Source organism: Lutra lutra, chromosome 7, assembly GCF_902655055.1.
Source record: "Lutra lutra chromosome 7, mLutLut1.2, whole genome shotgun sequence".
NCBI lineage: Eukaryota > Metazoa > Chordata > Mammalia > Carnivora > Mustelidae > Lutra > Lutra lutra.
The window spans coordinates 120,026,420-120,042,061 of NC_062284.1; the positions used below are offsets into that span (position 1 = coordinate 120,026,420).

Consider the following 15,642-nt stretch of genomic DNA (forward strand, 5'->3'; position numbering starts at 1 on the left):
ACTTTATTTCATACTTATTTTTATTTCTTTGAAGTATATTTGTTGAATGTCAGGCAGTTGTTTTTATTTGAAAGTCTTTATTTTCATTATTAAGTTTCTAATTTAAAAAAATGAACGTATGCTAAAAATTTTATTGCTGAAAACATTTGTCAGTGAAAATGTTAATAATAAAAATCTAGCAATGTAAACTTTTGTATGGTAGAAATACAAAATGAAGGAGCAGGATCAGCTGATCCTTAACATTTTTATCAGGAATGCTGTATTAATTTTTTAGTTGTATATTTCCTATATGTATTGCTTTTCTGAAAGTAGGAAGACCATAGTATAGAACACAGCAAATGAGGTAGGATCTACCCTACTGAAAAGTTGTCCTCCTGCAACTCTATATAGAAACACCAATTTTGAGCTTACCTTTTATTCTGAAAAAGAATTATGTTCTTTCTTATTACAGACTTATTTCTTCTCCAACCCCACTTTCCTCCCACCTCACTTCTGTTAAAACAACACAGAGCACACATAGATGAGAACACTGCACATACTTTAATGTTAATATAAAATCCTAATGTAATGTGCCAACGGGAATTTGTAAGCAACTTACAAACATTGTATATTAAATTTATTGTCCAAATTTGGTGTCGTACTCTTGAACTTCAGTCACATAACATTTCTTTGAAATAAAAAGATGATGGAGTCATGGTGTTTAACATGTTTATGATCTCTTAGAAAATATCAGTACAAGTACACTTTTACAGATGAATCTATGGACAGAACTTTTCAAAAACACAGGCAATTTTATAATTGTAAGAAAAGGTTTGAAGTGATAAATGACATCCTATTATTTTTTATGTTTATTATAGAGTGTAAGATTTTAAATATCTGTTGTCTCTCTCAATATTAGAAATAAGACAAGGATACCATTCTGACCATTATTGTCCAAAATTGTGTGTGAGGTCTTAGCCAATTCAGAAAAACATTATGAAGTGTAAGCACTGGAAACAAATGGATAAGACTGTCAGTATTTGCAGATATTATAACCCTCTATCTTGGGTATTCCAGAGAATAAACTGAAAAATCATTAGAACAAATTGGGGAGTCCTGTAAAGTGAGATTCAGAATCAATATGTAAAAATCAATAGCATTTCTTCAATTCAGCAATAACCAGTTAGAAAATATGGTACAAAAATAGTAGGAAATATGGTACAAAAAAACAAAAAATTTTGAAGAAATGAAAAAGAAAACTATACAATAACCAGGAAAAAATATGCAAGATCAGTGTTAAGAAAACTATAAAGTTTTACTAAAGATCTAAATAACTTATAAATTCTATATGATCATAATCCAAATGAAATTTTTCAGAAATTCTGGGAAGAGTTTTTAAAAATCATCTAGAAAAAAAAATAGTACAGAAATTGTTGAGAAACTTCATGCTAGAAATGAGATAATATAAAACTATAATAATTAAAAGTGTACAGGCACCTGGGTGGCTCAGTGGGTGAAAGCCTCTGCCTTCAGCTCAGGTCATGATCTCAGGGTCCTGGGATCAAACCCCGCATCGCATCGGGCTCTCTGCTCAGCGGGGAGCCTACTTCCCCCTCTCTCTGCCTGTCTCTCTGCCTACTTGTGATCTCTCTCTGTCAAATGAATAAATAAAATCTTTTAAAAAAATAAAAAATAAAAATAAAATAAAAAGTGTAGAGACAGGGAAATACAAATCAAAACCACAATGAGATAGATATCACATCCCACCTGTCAGAATGGCTAAAATAAAAAACTCAAGCAAGGATGTTGAATAAAAGGAACACTTGTGCACTATTGGTGGGAATACAAGCTGGGATAGCCATTCTGGAAAGCAGCGTGGAGGTTCCTCAAAAAAATAAAACTAGAACTACCCTGTGATTCAGTAATCACACTACAGGGTATTTAACTTAAGAATGCAAAAACACTAATTTGAAGAAGTACATGCACCCTATGTTTATTGCAGCATTATTTACAGTATCCAAATTGTGGAAGCAACCAAAGTATCCATCAATAGATGAATGTATAAAAAAGATGTATATAGATACATATACACACACCTGCACACGGTGGATTATTATTCAGCCATAAAAAAGAACGAAATCTAGGCACACCTAGGTGGCTCAGTAGTTTAACCTCTGCCTTTGGCTCAGGTCATGATCCCAGGGTCCTGGGATGGAGCTCTGCATCAGGTTCCCTGCTCAGCAGGAACCCTGCTTCTTCTCCCACTCTCCCTGCTTGTGTTCCTTCTCTTGTTGTGTCTCTCTCTGTCAAATAAATAAAATCTTAAAAAAAAAAAAAGAAAGAAATCTTGCTATTTGCTAGATGGCAACCTGGATAGAGCTAGAGAGTATAATGTTAAGCGAAATAAACCAATCAGAGAAAGACAAATACCATTTGATTTCATTCACCTGTGGCATTTAAAAAAACAAATGAACAAACCTGGGGTGGGGGGGTTGGGGGGAGAGACCAAAAGCCAGACCCTTAACTATAGAGAACAAACTGATGGTTACCAGAGGGGATATGGTTGGAAGATGGGTGGTATAGATGAAGGGGATTAAGAATACACTTACCGGAATGCCTGGGTGGTTCAGGGGGTTAAGCCGCTGCCTTCGACTCAGGTCATGATCCCAGGGTCCTGGGATCGAGCCCTGCATCAGGCTCCCTGCTCAGCCCCGAGCCTGCCTCTTTCTCCACCTCCGCCTGCCTCTCTGCCTGCTGGTGTGCTTTCTCGCTCTTTCTGACAAATAAATAAATAAAATCTTTGAAAAAAAAAAAAAAGAATACACTTACCTTGGTGAGCACTGAGTACTATATGGAACTGTTGAATCACTCTGTTGTACACCTGAAACTACACTGTATGATTATCTACACTGGAATTAAAGTATGTAGATAATGCACACAACAGAAGTACATTCAGATGTATTGAGAAAAAACGTGTACAGCAGTCTTTGTGGTAGTATTCTGTGGATCAGTTTGGGGAGTGGCCTCTCTTAACAATATTAAATTATATCAATGAACATGGGATCTCTTTTTTTTTTTTAGATCTTTAACTTTTTTCAATAGTTTTATAGTTCACAATATAGAGATCTCACAGTTTTGTTTTTTTAAATAACAGACCTCATTTATTCTAATAATTTTTTAGTGGATTTTTCAGATTTTCTCAACATAAGATCATATGAGCTGTAAATATAGTTTTACTATTCCCTTTCCAATCAGAATGCCTGTTACTTCTTTTTCTTGCCTAATTATCCTGGCTGGAATCTTCAGTACAATGTAGACTGGAATTAGTGAGAACATTCTTGTCTTGTTTCTAATTTTAGGGAGGGAGCATCCAATATTTTACCATTATGTTTAAGTAATCTCTACACCCAAGATGAGGCTTGAAGTCACAACTCCTTATCATTAAGTTTAATGCTAACTGGATTTTTCATAGATGTTCTTTATCAGATTGAAGAATTACTCTTCTGTTCCTAGTTTGATGCTAGTTTTTATCATGAAACAGTATGTACTTTGTCATATGCTTTTTCTTTGTCTATTGAGAGATGATCATGTGGTTTTTATTTTATTCTATTGATAAGGGATATTACATTAATTGGTTTTCACCTTTTAAACCAACCTTGCATTCCTGGGATAAACCCCAGTTGGTTGTGGTGTATGATTGTTTTTTGAGGATTTTAGCATCCACATACTGTATATAAGTGATAATTTGTCTATAGTTTCTTTGTGATGTCTGCCTGATTTTGCTATCAGACTCCTTGGCTCCATAAAATGATTCGGGAAGTGTTCTCTCTTCTTTGATAGTCTTTTTCCCTGGCCATACCCAGCCACTAAGTCCATTACATTGCTGGCTGATTGCTCTACTGTTCTCAAAATTTGCCCCAGAGCATCAATTGCCCAACAGATCAAACTGATCAAATTCAGGCTCCCTAAAATGGACATCCATTCCCTAGATTAGTGTTTGAGATTTATTTTGACTTGAAGCATTCTCCCCTGAGATTACCCTGGTTCTGTTGGACAAACTCAGTGGCCTTCTGTTTAGCTTATATAAATAATAAGTACCAGTTACCTTCAAGTACCTTTCATCATAACCTTCATTGTTTCCAAAAGCATCTTTAGGCTTAAACTTTCCTACACTATGTAATAATGCAGTCCTTTCATTTGAGAAGAGATTAGGAGCTGTTTACTGCTTGCTTCTTCCTCCAGGCACAATCTCTGATCCAAGGCTCTGGAGTTGAGGGTGAGAGCAATGGAGTGCTCCTTTTTGAGTGTCCCTTGCTTTAGAAGCTGAGTGCTCAGTTTAGGGTGGGAGTAGTGGGGAGTAGTAGCCTTAGGTCTTCTTGGATTGTATTAAAGCCCCCGTATTCTTAGTGGCATGACTCCCAATGTAGAGCCTCCATCTCAGAATAAGGGGGTTCATCAAGGATTTAACCTCTAGCAGGTAGCTGGGGGCAAGATGAAATGCCAGTCATCTGCTCCTTCTGGGAAGATAGCCCATTAGATTAGTGGGTAGGGAAAGAGGGTGCCCATACTCTGTGTTCTTGGTTATGTCAGGCTGGTGTGGGCTTTTCAAGTCGGTGAGTTGGAAAGAGGCAGGAAAGGAGTGGGTCTCAGTTCAAATATTGCAAAACTCCCATTGTTCTTACCAGATTTTAGCAGATTTTTTGAATAAATGTTTCTTTTGTCATAAGTCCTTGGAACCATTTCCAGAGACCTTAAAATTTTTTTTTTAATTTCATCAGTTTGACTGGGGAGTAGGTCTACAGCGCTCCTTACTCTCGAATGCACGCAGTTTCTCCTGTATGGCGATTTTTAACATTCCAAGGCAGCCAATTCCTATTCTCTCCACTCAGTGAAATTTCAGGATTTTTAAACTAGTTTTGACACTAACTTGATTATATTGTAATTGTGAAGAGAAGGTTGATACAAAAGCATTTTAAGGTATAGTCCAAAGATAAAAAGTTTTATTAGATTACTGTAGTATTTATTATCCTATCATTATATATTATCAGTTGTTGTCTGTAGTTTTCTTCTAAATACACATATATTTAGGTTAAATTGATCTTAACTGTGTTCTCTTTGTAGGGACACATGGAAGGAGAGGTGTGGGGTTTGGCTACACATCCTTATCTGCCCATCTGTGCTACTGTAAGTGATGATAAAACCTTAAGAATATGGGATCTCTCTCCTAGTCATTGTATGTTGGCTGTCCGGAAACTGAAAAAGGGTAAGAGGCTCTCAGGCTTGAATATAGAATAAGTTGTCACAGTTTTCCAACCCTCATAAATGTAAGAAAGCAATAGTAGGTATATAAAAAAGACTTTTAATACTTATTCCATGTATGCTTACTCATGATATATAAAGATAATTAATTATACCCAATCTTTGCTTTATAGCACCTCCTCTGATCATACCTATCCTGAGCTGGTTTGCAATGTTATGTTGGAAAGAAAAAATACAGGAATGTAGGAAGAAAACAGAAGCTAAATTTTCCACCCTTTATGACTAAGAAAAAAGGCCTTAATTTAAAAAGAGGTAGCAGAATTGAAGGGAGGACATTTTAGGGTGAAACAGAACTGAGCACATTTGTAAGTATCAAATGAAGCTAGCCTGTCCATATAGAGATAAGAGGTGCCATTTTTAGAGCAAAGCAGATATTATTAACCTAGGGCAATTAAGGATGTACAGATAACTTTGAATTTCTTAGTGAACTGGTAGGGAATGTTATTTTATAGCATGGAGGCATTGTAGGAGGAGCTCTTGTTGAAAAGTTTGGAAATTGTGACGATAAGAAGTGAGAATCTGCAGATGAAGGAAAGGATTGTCAGGCCATAATAAGGGCCAAGTTGAACTTAGGTAACATGAATTTGTAATTTATTTTTATTTCCATCTATTGACTTAAAAGTTAGAGTCTGTTCTCTTTTTTTAGTGTTACTATATTTAATACTTATACTTAACTAAAAATCTAAAATTAATCACAACCTCTAGAATAATTGAACCCCAGTCACTGCCCCTTCTCTCTCTCTGTCTCTCTTTTGAGTTATGGATGTTTCATTCGTTGGTGGGTTTTTCTCCCTGAGAACTAGAAAAGATTACCAAATATTATCTCAGTGGTTCTGTATTGAATTTTCCACATGAAGGTTTACAGTAAAATCACAAAACCACAGTCACACACCTTTGTCTACACAGGAAATCATGGTACCAAATATTCTTTTCTTCACAAGGCCATCGGAAATCCTTATCAGTCAAATTTGAACATACTTGCTTTTAATACCCCTCAGATTTTTTGTTGTTGTTGTTTAACTTTCTTTTTTTAATTGAAGTATAATTGACATACAGCATATTAGTTTCAGGTGTACAACATAATCTAATATTTGTATATATTGTGAAATATATTATGAAATATATTGTGATCATTACAGTAAATCTAATTAACATCCATTGCCATACATCGTTACAAAAAGTTTTTTTATGATGAGAACTTTATTTTTTATTTTTTATTTTTTTTAAAGATTTTATTTATTTATTTGTCATAGAGAGAGAAGCGAGAGTGAGCACAGGCAGACAGAGTGGCAGGCAGAGGCAGAGGGAGAAGCAGGCTCCCTGCCAAGCAAGGAGCCCGATGTGGGACTCGATCCCAGGACGCCGGGATCATGACCTGAGCCGAAGGCAGCTGCTTAACCAACTGAGCCACTCAGGCGTCCCGAGAACTTTATTTTTTTTTTTAAGATTTTATTTCTTTGACAGAAAGATCACAAGTAGGCCAAGAGACAGGCAGAGAGAGAGGGGGGAAGCAGGCTCCCTGCTAAGCAGAGAGCCAGATGTGGGGCTCAATCCCAGGACCCTGAGATCATGACCTGAGTTGAATGCAGAGGCTTAACCCACTTAGCCACCCAGGCGCCCCAATGATGAGAACTTTTAAGATCTCCTTTTTTAACAACTTTCAAATACACAATACAGTTTATTAACTATAGTCATCATGATGTACATTATACCCCCATGACTTACTGATTTTATAACTGGACGTTTGTACCTTTTGACCCCCTCACCCACTTGGCCCACCTGCCAGTAGCAACCACTAATCTTGTTCTTTGTATCTATAAGCTTGGTGTGTGCATGTGTGTGTGTTTTGGTTTTGTTTTTGTTTTGTTTTTAGATCCCACATATCAGATGGTATGGTATTTGGCAAATTGTCATTCATTTTTATGGCTGAATAATATTCTGTTGTGTGTGTGTTCACACACCATTTTCTTTATCCATTTTTCCATCATTGGGCACTTAGTTTCTGTATCTTGATTACTGTAAATAATGATGCAATAAACATGGGGGTACCTATACCTTTTTTTGAATAAGTGTTTTCATTTTCTTCAGATAAGTACCCAGGAGTGGAATTGCTGCATTATGTGGTAGTTCTGTCTTTAATTTTTGAAAAAAAATTTTTAACTGCAATTGGGTATTATTATTTAACGCAGTCAGTGTTTACTTAGGTTTATCTATGCTTATACATTTCTTTGTTCATATTTTCTTCTTGTATCTCAGATATTTTTTCTTTTATCATTTTTTTCCTAAAATACAGTCTTAGGGACACCTGGGTAGCTCAGTGGGTTAAAACCTCTGCCTTCAGCTCAGGTCATGATCCCAGCATCTTGGAATTGAGCCCCTCATCAGGCTCCCCACTCAGTGGGGGCCTGCTTCCCCCCCACCTTCTGCACCACTCTCTGCCTACTTGTGATCTCTATCAAATAAATAAATAAATAAATAAAATCTTAAGGGGGAAAAAATAGTCTTAAAGAGTTTCCTTAATAAAGACTTCTTTGTCTGAACCAGCGGTATTCCAAGTGTTCTGTTGCACCTGCAAAAGTATCACTGACATTGTAATTCATCTTTTTTTTAAAGATTGTTTTATTTTGAGAGAGAGTGTGTGTGCTCATGCACATGCAGGGGGAGGGGCAGAGGGAGACAGAATCATCAAGCAGACTCCCTGCTGAGCACATAGCCTGATATGGGGTTCCACCCCAGGACCCTGAAATCATGACCTGAGCAAAAACCAGGAGTTGGCCACTTTTGACTGAGCTACCCAGGCACCCCTGACATTGCAATTCTTAAAAAGCAAGCTTATTTTTTTGTTGTTAATGTATAGTTCACACACAATGTTACATTAGTTACGGGTATACAACATAGCAATTCAACTTCTCTCTACATTATGCTGTCTCACTGCAATGTACTACCATCTATCACTATACAAGACTATTACAGTAGTATTGACCATATTCCATATGCTTTCATCCCTGTGACTTACTCATTCCATAACTGGAAGCTTGTACTTCCCACTCTCCCTAAAAAGCAAACTGATTTTTATTCCACTTTATTATTATTGTTTTAAAATTTTTGATAGATGGTGTTTTGCCACTCTGGGTGAATTATTGCCACCTCCCTCTCTGCCTTTGGTATACTATTACTGATTATGTTTTTGGGTTTTTTTTACTCTTATTCTTTAATGTTAATTTAACTGCTTCTGGAGTTCTGCGTGAGAGTTATTCCCTTCATTTCCTTTGTTCTCTTATTTTATTCTGTAGTTCTGTAGTTAATAACATTATCATGTATGGTGCTTCATTTTTATCTTATTCTGTTTAGGATTTGTTGTGCTTCCTGAATTTGTAGATTTATGTCTTGTATCAGACCTGGAAAAAATTATCTTCTAGTATTATTGGCTGCTTCTAGGAATAGATCTTCATATTAGGTTGTGGAGAAAAGACATAATTCTGTGTGTTTGTTTTTAAATATTCTCCTCTTTTATTTTTGTCACCATTGATTTAAAAGGAAAATAGTGAGGGGAACCCTCTTGCACTATTGGTGGGACTGCAAACTGGTAAAGACACTGTGAAAAGCAGTATGGAGGTTCCTCAGTAGTTAGAACTACTCTGTGATCCAGCAATTGCACTAGTAGGTATTTACCCAAAGAATACAAAAACCCTAATTCAATACATACAAAGTTTACAGCAGCATTATAAATGATAGCCAAATTATAGTTGAAGTATCTATCAACTAATGAGTAAATAAAGAAGATGTAGCATATATATATATATATATATATATATATATATATATACACAATGGAATATTAGTCATAGGAAAAAATGAATGAAATCTTGCCATTTGCAACAACATGGATGGAGCTGGGTATATTACACTAAGTAAAATAAGGCAGTCAGAAAGATAAATACCATATAATTCCATTTACATGTGGAATTTAAGAAACAAATGAGCAAAGGGAAATAGAGGAAAACCCAGAAACAAGCTCTTAACTATAGAGAACAAACTGATGGAGAATGGAGGATCCAGAACGGAGGTGGGTGGGAGAATGGGTTAAATAGATGATGGGGATTAAGGAGTGCACTTGTTGTGATGAGCACAGGAGTTACTATGTAAGTGTTGAATCACCATATTGTATACCTGAAACTAGTATTAGCCTGTTAATTGAAATTTAAATAAAAACCTTAAAAAAAGAAAAGTAGATGGATTTTTCTTAACTTCAAAGAGTTACATGTGGTTTTATACTAGTTAACTACAAAATTACTGAAGTCCTAATGGTTTAAATATTATGAAACAGAGTTATCTCCTTCAAACATTTAGTAACCAAATACTGTTTTCTTCAGCAAATAAATATACAGCTATTACAATGCTGAGGCTTAACATTTTATAAAATTAAGTCATTATAGGGGCACCTGGATGGCTCAGTTAAGTCTTGATTTCAGCTCAGGGTCCTGGGATTGAGCCCCATGTCAGGCTTCCTGCTGAACAGGAAGTCAGCTTGAGGTTGCTGTCTCCCTCTCTCCTGACCCCTCCCCCTGCTTGCTTGCACTCACTTTCTCTCTAAAATAAATACATCTTTAAAAAAAAAAAAAGGCATTATAGTTAATGTAGATTGTCCTATGAGAATTTTGCCAAACAAATGATTTCATTTTATGGTAACAAGTTATAGAATAACCAGAAGTATAAAAATGTAACATGAACTAATAATGTCTGTAATGTTAATGTCTATAAAGCAAGTATTTTCTAAATATTGCTAACCTTTCACACTTTTCTGTGTAATGATGTATTAGAAGTTTCTGTTAGAAACCTGTACTCCCTGACTTTAGCTTTTAATTATAATCAAACCCCAATTTTTTCCCACCCCTTCCACAACTCTAATAACCACCAATCTATTCTTGGTATCTATGAGCTTGGGTTTTTGTTTTGAGATTCTGCATATAAAAGAGATCATAGAGTATTTGTCTGTCTCTGTCTGACTTATTTCACTCAGGTGATACCCTGAGGTCCCTCCCATCCATGTTGTCAGAAATGGCAAGATTTCATTCGTTTTCATGGCTGAATTAAATTCCATTGTATACCATAATTTCTTTGTCCATTCATCCATCAGTGGACATTTAGATTATTACTTATCCTTACTATTGAATATAATGCAGCAGTGAACATGGGAATGCATATATCCTTTCAAATTATTGGTTTTATTTTTTTCAGATAAATACCCAGGAGTGGAATTGCTGCATTATATGGTAGTTCTATTTTTAATTTTTGTGGGAACATCCCCGCTGTTTTTTGTACTGGCTGTACCAGTTTACATTCCCACAGCAGTGCATGAGGTTTGTTTTCCCTAAGTTCTTGCCAACACTTGTTATTTTTTGTCTTTGATAATAGCCATTCTAATAGATATGAGGTATATCCTATTGTGGTTTTGATTTGCATTTCCCAGATGATTAAAGATATCAGGCATTGTTTCATGTACCTGTTGGCCATCTGTAGGTTTTCTTTGGACAAATATCTATTCAGATCTTCTGCCCATTTTTAAATTGGATTGTTTTTTCACTATTGAGTTGTAGGAGTTCCTTATATATTTTGAATAATAGCCCCTAATCAGATAGATGATCTGCAGCTGTTTTCTCCCACTTGATGGGTTGCTTTTCATTGATTTCCTTTGCTGTCCAGAAACTTTTTAGCTTGATGTAGTCCCATTTGTTGATTTTTGCTTTTGTTGTGTTTGATTTTGGTGTTAGGTTTTTAAAAAATCAGCAAGACCTATGTCAAGAAGCATATTACTGCCCGTGTTTTCTTTTAGGAGTCTTATGGTTTCAGGTCTTACTTTTCTTTTAGGTTTACTTTTGTGAATGTAAGATAGTGGTCCAGTTTCATTCTTAGTGCATGTGCCTGTCCAGTTTTCCTAACACCATTTATTGAAGAGACCATCCTTTTTTTTCTCCATTGTATATTCTTGGCTTCTTTGTCTTAAATTATTTGACCTTATATTTCTGGATTTATTTCTGGGCTTTTATTCATTTCCTTTGATCTATGTGTTGTTTCTATGCCAGTATCATACTGTTTTAACTCCTGTAGCTTTATAATACAGTTTGAAATCAGGGATTGTGATGCCTCCAGCTTTGTCCATTCTCAAAAATTGCTTTGGCAACTCAGGGTCTTTTGTGGTTCCATACACACTTTAGGAGTGTTCTATTTCTGTGAAAAATACCATTGGAATTTTTTAAGTGGACTCCATGCCTAGCATGGTGCTTGAACTCACTACCCTGAGGTTGAGCGTTCCATGCTCTAGTAACTGAACCAGCCAGGCATCTCAATATCATTGGAATTTTGATAGGGATTACATTGAATTTGTATTTTGCTGTGGGTGATATGGACATTTTAACAATGTTAATTCTTCCAATCTGTGAGCACAGAATATCTCTTCATTTATTTTGTTGTCTTTAATTTCTTTCATTAATGTCTTAATAGGTTTCAATATATAGGTCTTTCACCTCCCTGATTAAATTTATTCCTAGGTTGTTGTTTTTTTTAATACAGTTATAAATGGGATTGTTTTCTTAATTTCTTTCTTATAGTTTGTTATTATAAAGAAATGCAACAGATTATTGTGTATTGATTTTGTAGTCTGCAACTTTACTGAATTTTATTCTGACAGTTTTTGAGGGAGTCAGAATGTTCTGTATGTGATGTGTCACCTGCAAATACTGACATTTTACTTTCTAATTTGGATGCCTTTTCTACACACACACACACACACACCCACACACACACCCCTGCTGCCCCCCTTCTCTTGCTGGGAATAAAAGTGGCAAGAGTAGACATCCTGGTCTTGTTCCTGATCTTAATTTTATTATTTTTTTTTAAGATTTTACTTATTTATTTGACAGACAGAGATCACAAGTAGGCGGGGGGCGGAGTGGGGGAGCAGGCTCCCTGCTGAGCAGACAGCCTGATGTGGGGCTCGATTCCAGGACCCTGAGATCATGACCTGAGCCGAAGGCTTAACCCACTGAGCCACCCAGGTGCCCCTTGTTCCTGATCTTAGAGGAAAACATGTCAGCCTTTCAGCATTGAGTATGATGTTAGCTGTGTGCTGGTTATAGGTGGCCTTTATTACGTTGAGGTAGCCTCCTTCTCTACCCACTTTGTTGAAAGTTTTTATTAGGAACAGATGTTTAATTTTGTCAAATGCTTTTTCTGCATCTGATGAGATCATGATTTTTATCCTTTTTTTTTTTTTTGAGAGAAAGAGGTTGTGGGGAGGGCAGAAGAAGAAGGGAGAGAATCTTATGGAGTCTGGCATAGGGCTCAATTTCACAACCCTGAGATCATGACCTGAGCTGAAATCAAGACTTGGTTGGTTAACTGAGCCACCCAGGCACTGCTGTCCTTCATTTTGCTAATGGTAGTGTATCACTTTGACTCATGTGTATATGTTGAACCATCCTTGCATCCCTGGAATAAATCCCACTTGATCATGCTGTATGTTCCTTTTAATGTATTACTGAATTCAGTTTGCTAACACTTTGTGGAGGATTTTTGCATCTGTGGTCATCAAAGATATTAACCTGTAATTTTTTTGTGTGTGGCATCTTGTCTGATTTTGGTATTAAGGTAATGTTGGCCTTGTGAAATATGTTTGGAAGATTTCTTCCCTCTTTTGTTTTTCAGAAGAGTTTGAGAAGGATTGGTATTCTTCTTTAGGTATTTGGTAGAATTCACCAGTGAATCCATCTGCTCTTGAACTTTTATTCATTGGAAGATTTTTGATGACTGACTTAATCTCCTTGCTAGTAACCAGTCTGTTCAGATTTTCTGTTTGATCATGATTTAGTCTTGGCAGGTTGTATGTTTTTTAGGAATTTATCCACTTCTTCTGGGTTGTTAGTTGTTGGCAAATACTTATTTATAGTAGTCTCTTAGGATCCTTTCCTTGTTTTTTTTTAAATACATGTATATACTTTATATGTAATATAATGTATTATTTGCCCCAGGGTACAGGTCTGTGAATCATCAGGCTTACACATTTCATAGCACTCACCATAGCACATACCCTCCCCCAATGTCCATAGCCCAACCACCCTATCCATACCCCCCACCCCTCAGCATCCCTCAGTTTGTTTTGTGAGATTATGAGTCACTTATGGTTTGTCTCCCTCCCGATCCCATCTTGTTTCATTTATTCCTTCCCTACCCCCAGATCCCCGACTCTGCCTCTCAACTTCCTCATATCAGAGAGGATCCTTTCTATTCTGTGGTATCGGTTGTAACATCTCTTTCACTTCTGATTTTGAATCATCTCTTTTTTCTTGGTGAGTCTAGCTAAAGATTTGTCAATTTTATTTGTCTTCTCAAAGAACCAGCTCTTAGTTTCATTGATTTTTCTATTTTTTTATCTCTATTTATTTCTGTTCAAATCTTTATTTCCTTTTGTTTTTAAAAAAAGGTTTTATTTATTTGACAGAGGGATCACAAGAAAGCAGAGAGGCAGGCAGAGAGAGAGAAACGCAGGCTCCCTGCTAAGCAGAGACCCCCCCCGCCCACGTGGGTCTCGATCCTAGGACCCTGAGATCATGCCCCAAGCTGAAGGCAGTGGCTTAACCCACTGAGTCACCCAGGCGCCCCCTTTATTTCCTTTCTTCTATTAACTTTGGCCTTCAGTTCTTTTTTTTTTTTCCTAGTTCCTTCAGGTGTAAAGTTAGGTTGTTTAGTTCAGATTTTTTTGTTTGTTTCTTGAGGTAGGCATTTATCACTATGAACTTACCTCTTAGAACTGTTTTACTCTATCTCATAAATTTTGTTAAGTTACATTTCCATTTTTGTTTATCTCAGTATTTTTTTTTAATTTCTCTTTTAAGTTCTTCTTTAACCCATTGGTGGTTTAGTAGCACGTCGTTTAATCTCTGTGTTTTTGCAAATTTTCCAGTTTTCTTTATGTAATTAATTTCTAGTTTCATACTGTTGTGGTTGGAATAGATGCTTGATATGATTTTAGTCCTCCTAGTCTTATTAATACTTGTTCTGTGGCCTAACATTGATTTGTCTTAGAAAATGTTCCATGTGCACTTGAGAAGAATGCATATTCTCTTGTTTTTGGATGGATCTTCTGTAACTATCTATTAAGCCCATCTCAGGTAACATGACATTAAAGGCCAGTGTTTCCTTACTAATTTTCTGTCTAGATGGTCTATGCATTGATATGAATGTGGTATTAAAGGACTCCTACTATTATTATATTGCTGTCTACTTCTCCCTTTAGATCTGTTAATCTTTGCTTTATATATTTAGGTGTTCTTCTGTTGGGTACATAAATATTAACAAGTGTTATGTTCTTTGTTGCATTCACCCCTTTATCATTATGTGTTGACCTTCTTTGCCTCTTATTAACAGTCTTTATTTTAAAGTCTCTTTTGTCTGATAAAAGTATGGTTGCCCAGATTTCTTTTGGTTTCCATTTGCCTACAATGTCTTTTTTCATATATGCACTTATGTCTTGTGTGATCTTATTTCTATAGTGTGTTTTTTGGTTTGCCCCTCTTTATTTCTCTCTGCTTATTTTTGTTAAATTCCACATGTGAATGAACTCATATGGTATTTTTCTTTCTTTGACTTATTTTACTTAGTATAATACTCTCTGGCTCCATCCATGTCATTGCAAATGGCAAGATTTCATTCTTTCTGATGGCTGAGTAATTAACAGCTTTCTCTTTCACATCTGCTGTGTAACTTTTTAGGTATTTGATTCTGAGAATTCTCATTTTTAGAAATTTTGTTTTCAAATTACCTTAGATTTTTTTAATAACATATCATTTCTTGTTAATGTTTTAGCTTTTCTCTCTTATGTCTTTTTACCTATCAGATAATATAAAATCTAATTACCTGACACCCTTTAGGATCTGATTAAGCTGTGTTTTTCTTTCTGGTGTTTAGGGGTTGTTTTCGTGCTGACCCCTCCTGATGTACCATTTTCTTTTGTGCTTGAAAATTTGGATTGTAAGTGTATGTTTAATTGGGCTTTCTTTACCTGTAGGGGTTCTCTGAGGTCTTACAGGATTAGGATGGGCTCTATATTAAATGGCTGACATGTGTTCTTACAAGAAGGCTACGTGAAACCCAGAAACACAGATACAAGGGGAGAATGTGGTGTGGTAAGAGGCAGACATTGAGCTGATGCATGTACAAGCCAGTGAACACAGAGAACTGATGGCAAACTCCAGAAGCCAAGGAAGGATTCCTTCCTAGAACTTTCAGAAGGAGCATACTCCTGCCAACACCTTGATTTCAGACTTTAGCTTCCAAAACTGTGAGAGA

At 36.1% G+C, this 15,642-nt stretch overlaps 1 protein-coding gene across 7 annotated transcripts in view; it reads left to right on the plus strand.

The window, feature by feature from the left end:
- The window catches only part of EML5 (EMAP like 5), a 170,212-nt gene that overhangs the window by 98,973 nt on the left and 55,597 nt on the right, over window positions 1-15,642 (plus strand). For all 7 annotated transcript variants that reach the window (XR_007128598.1, XM_047736562.1, XM_047736563.1 and 4 more), the window contains one exon: window positions 5,101-5,242. Coding sequence is in view for 6 of the 7 variants with exons in the window: in XM_047736562.1 (XP_047592518.1) it covers window positions 5,101-5,242 (142 nt within the window). In the remaining variant the exon portion in view is untranslated. The remainder of the gene's footprint in view (window positions 1-5,100; window positions 5,243-15,642) is intronic.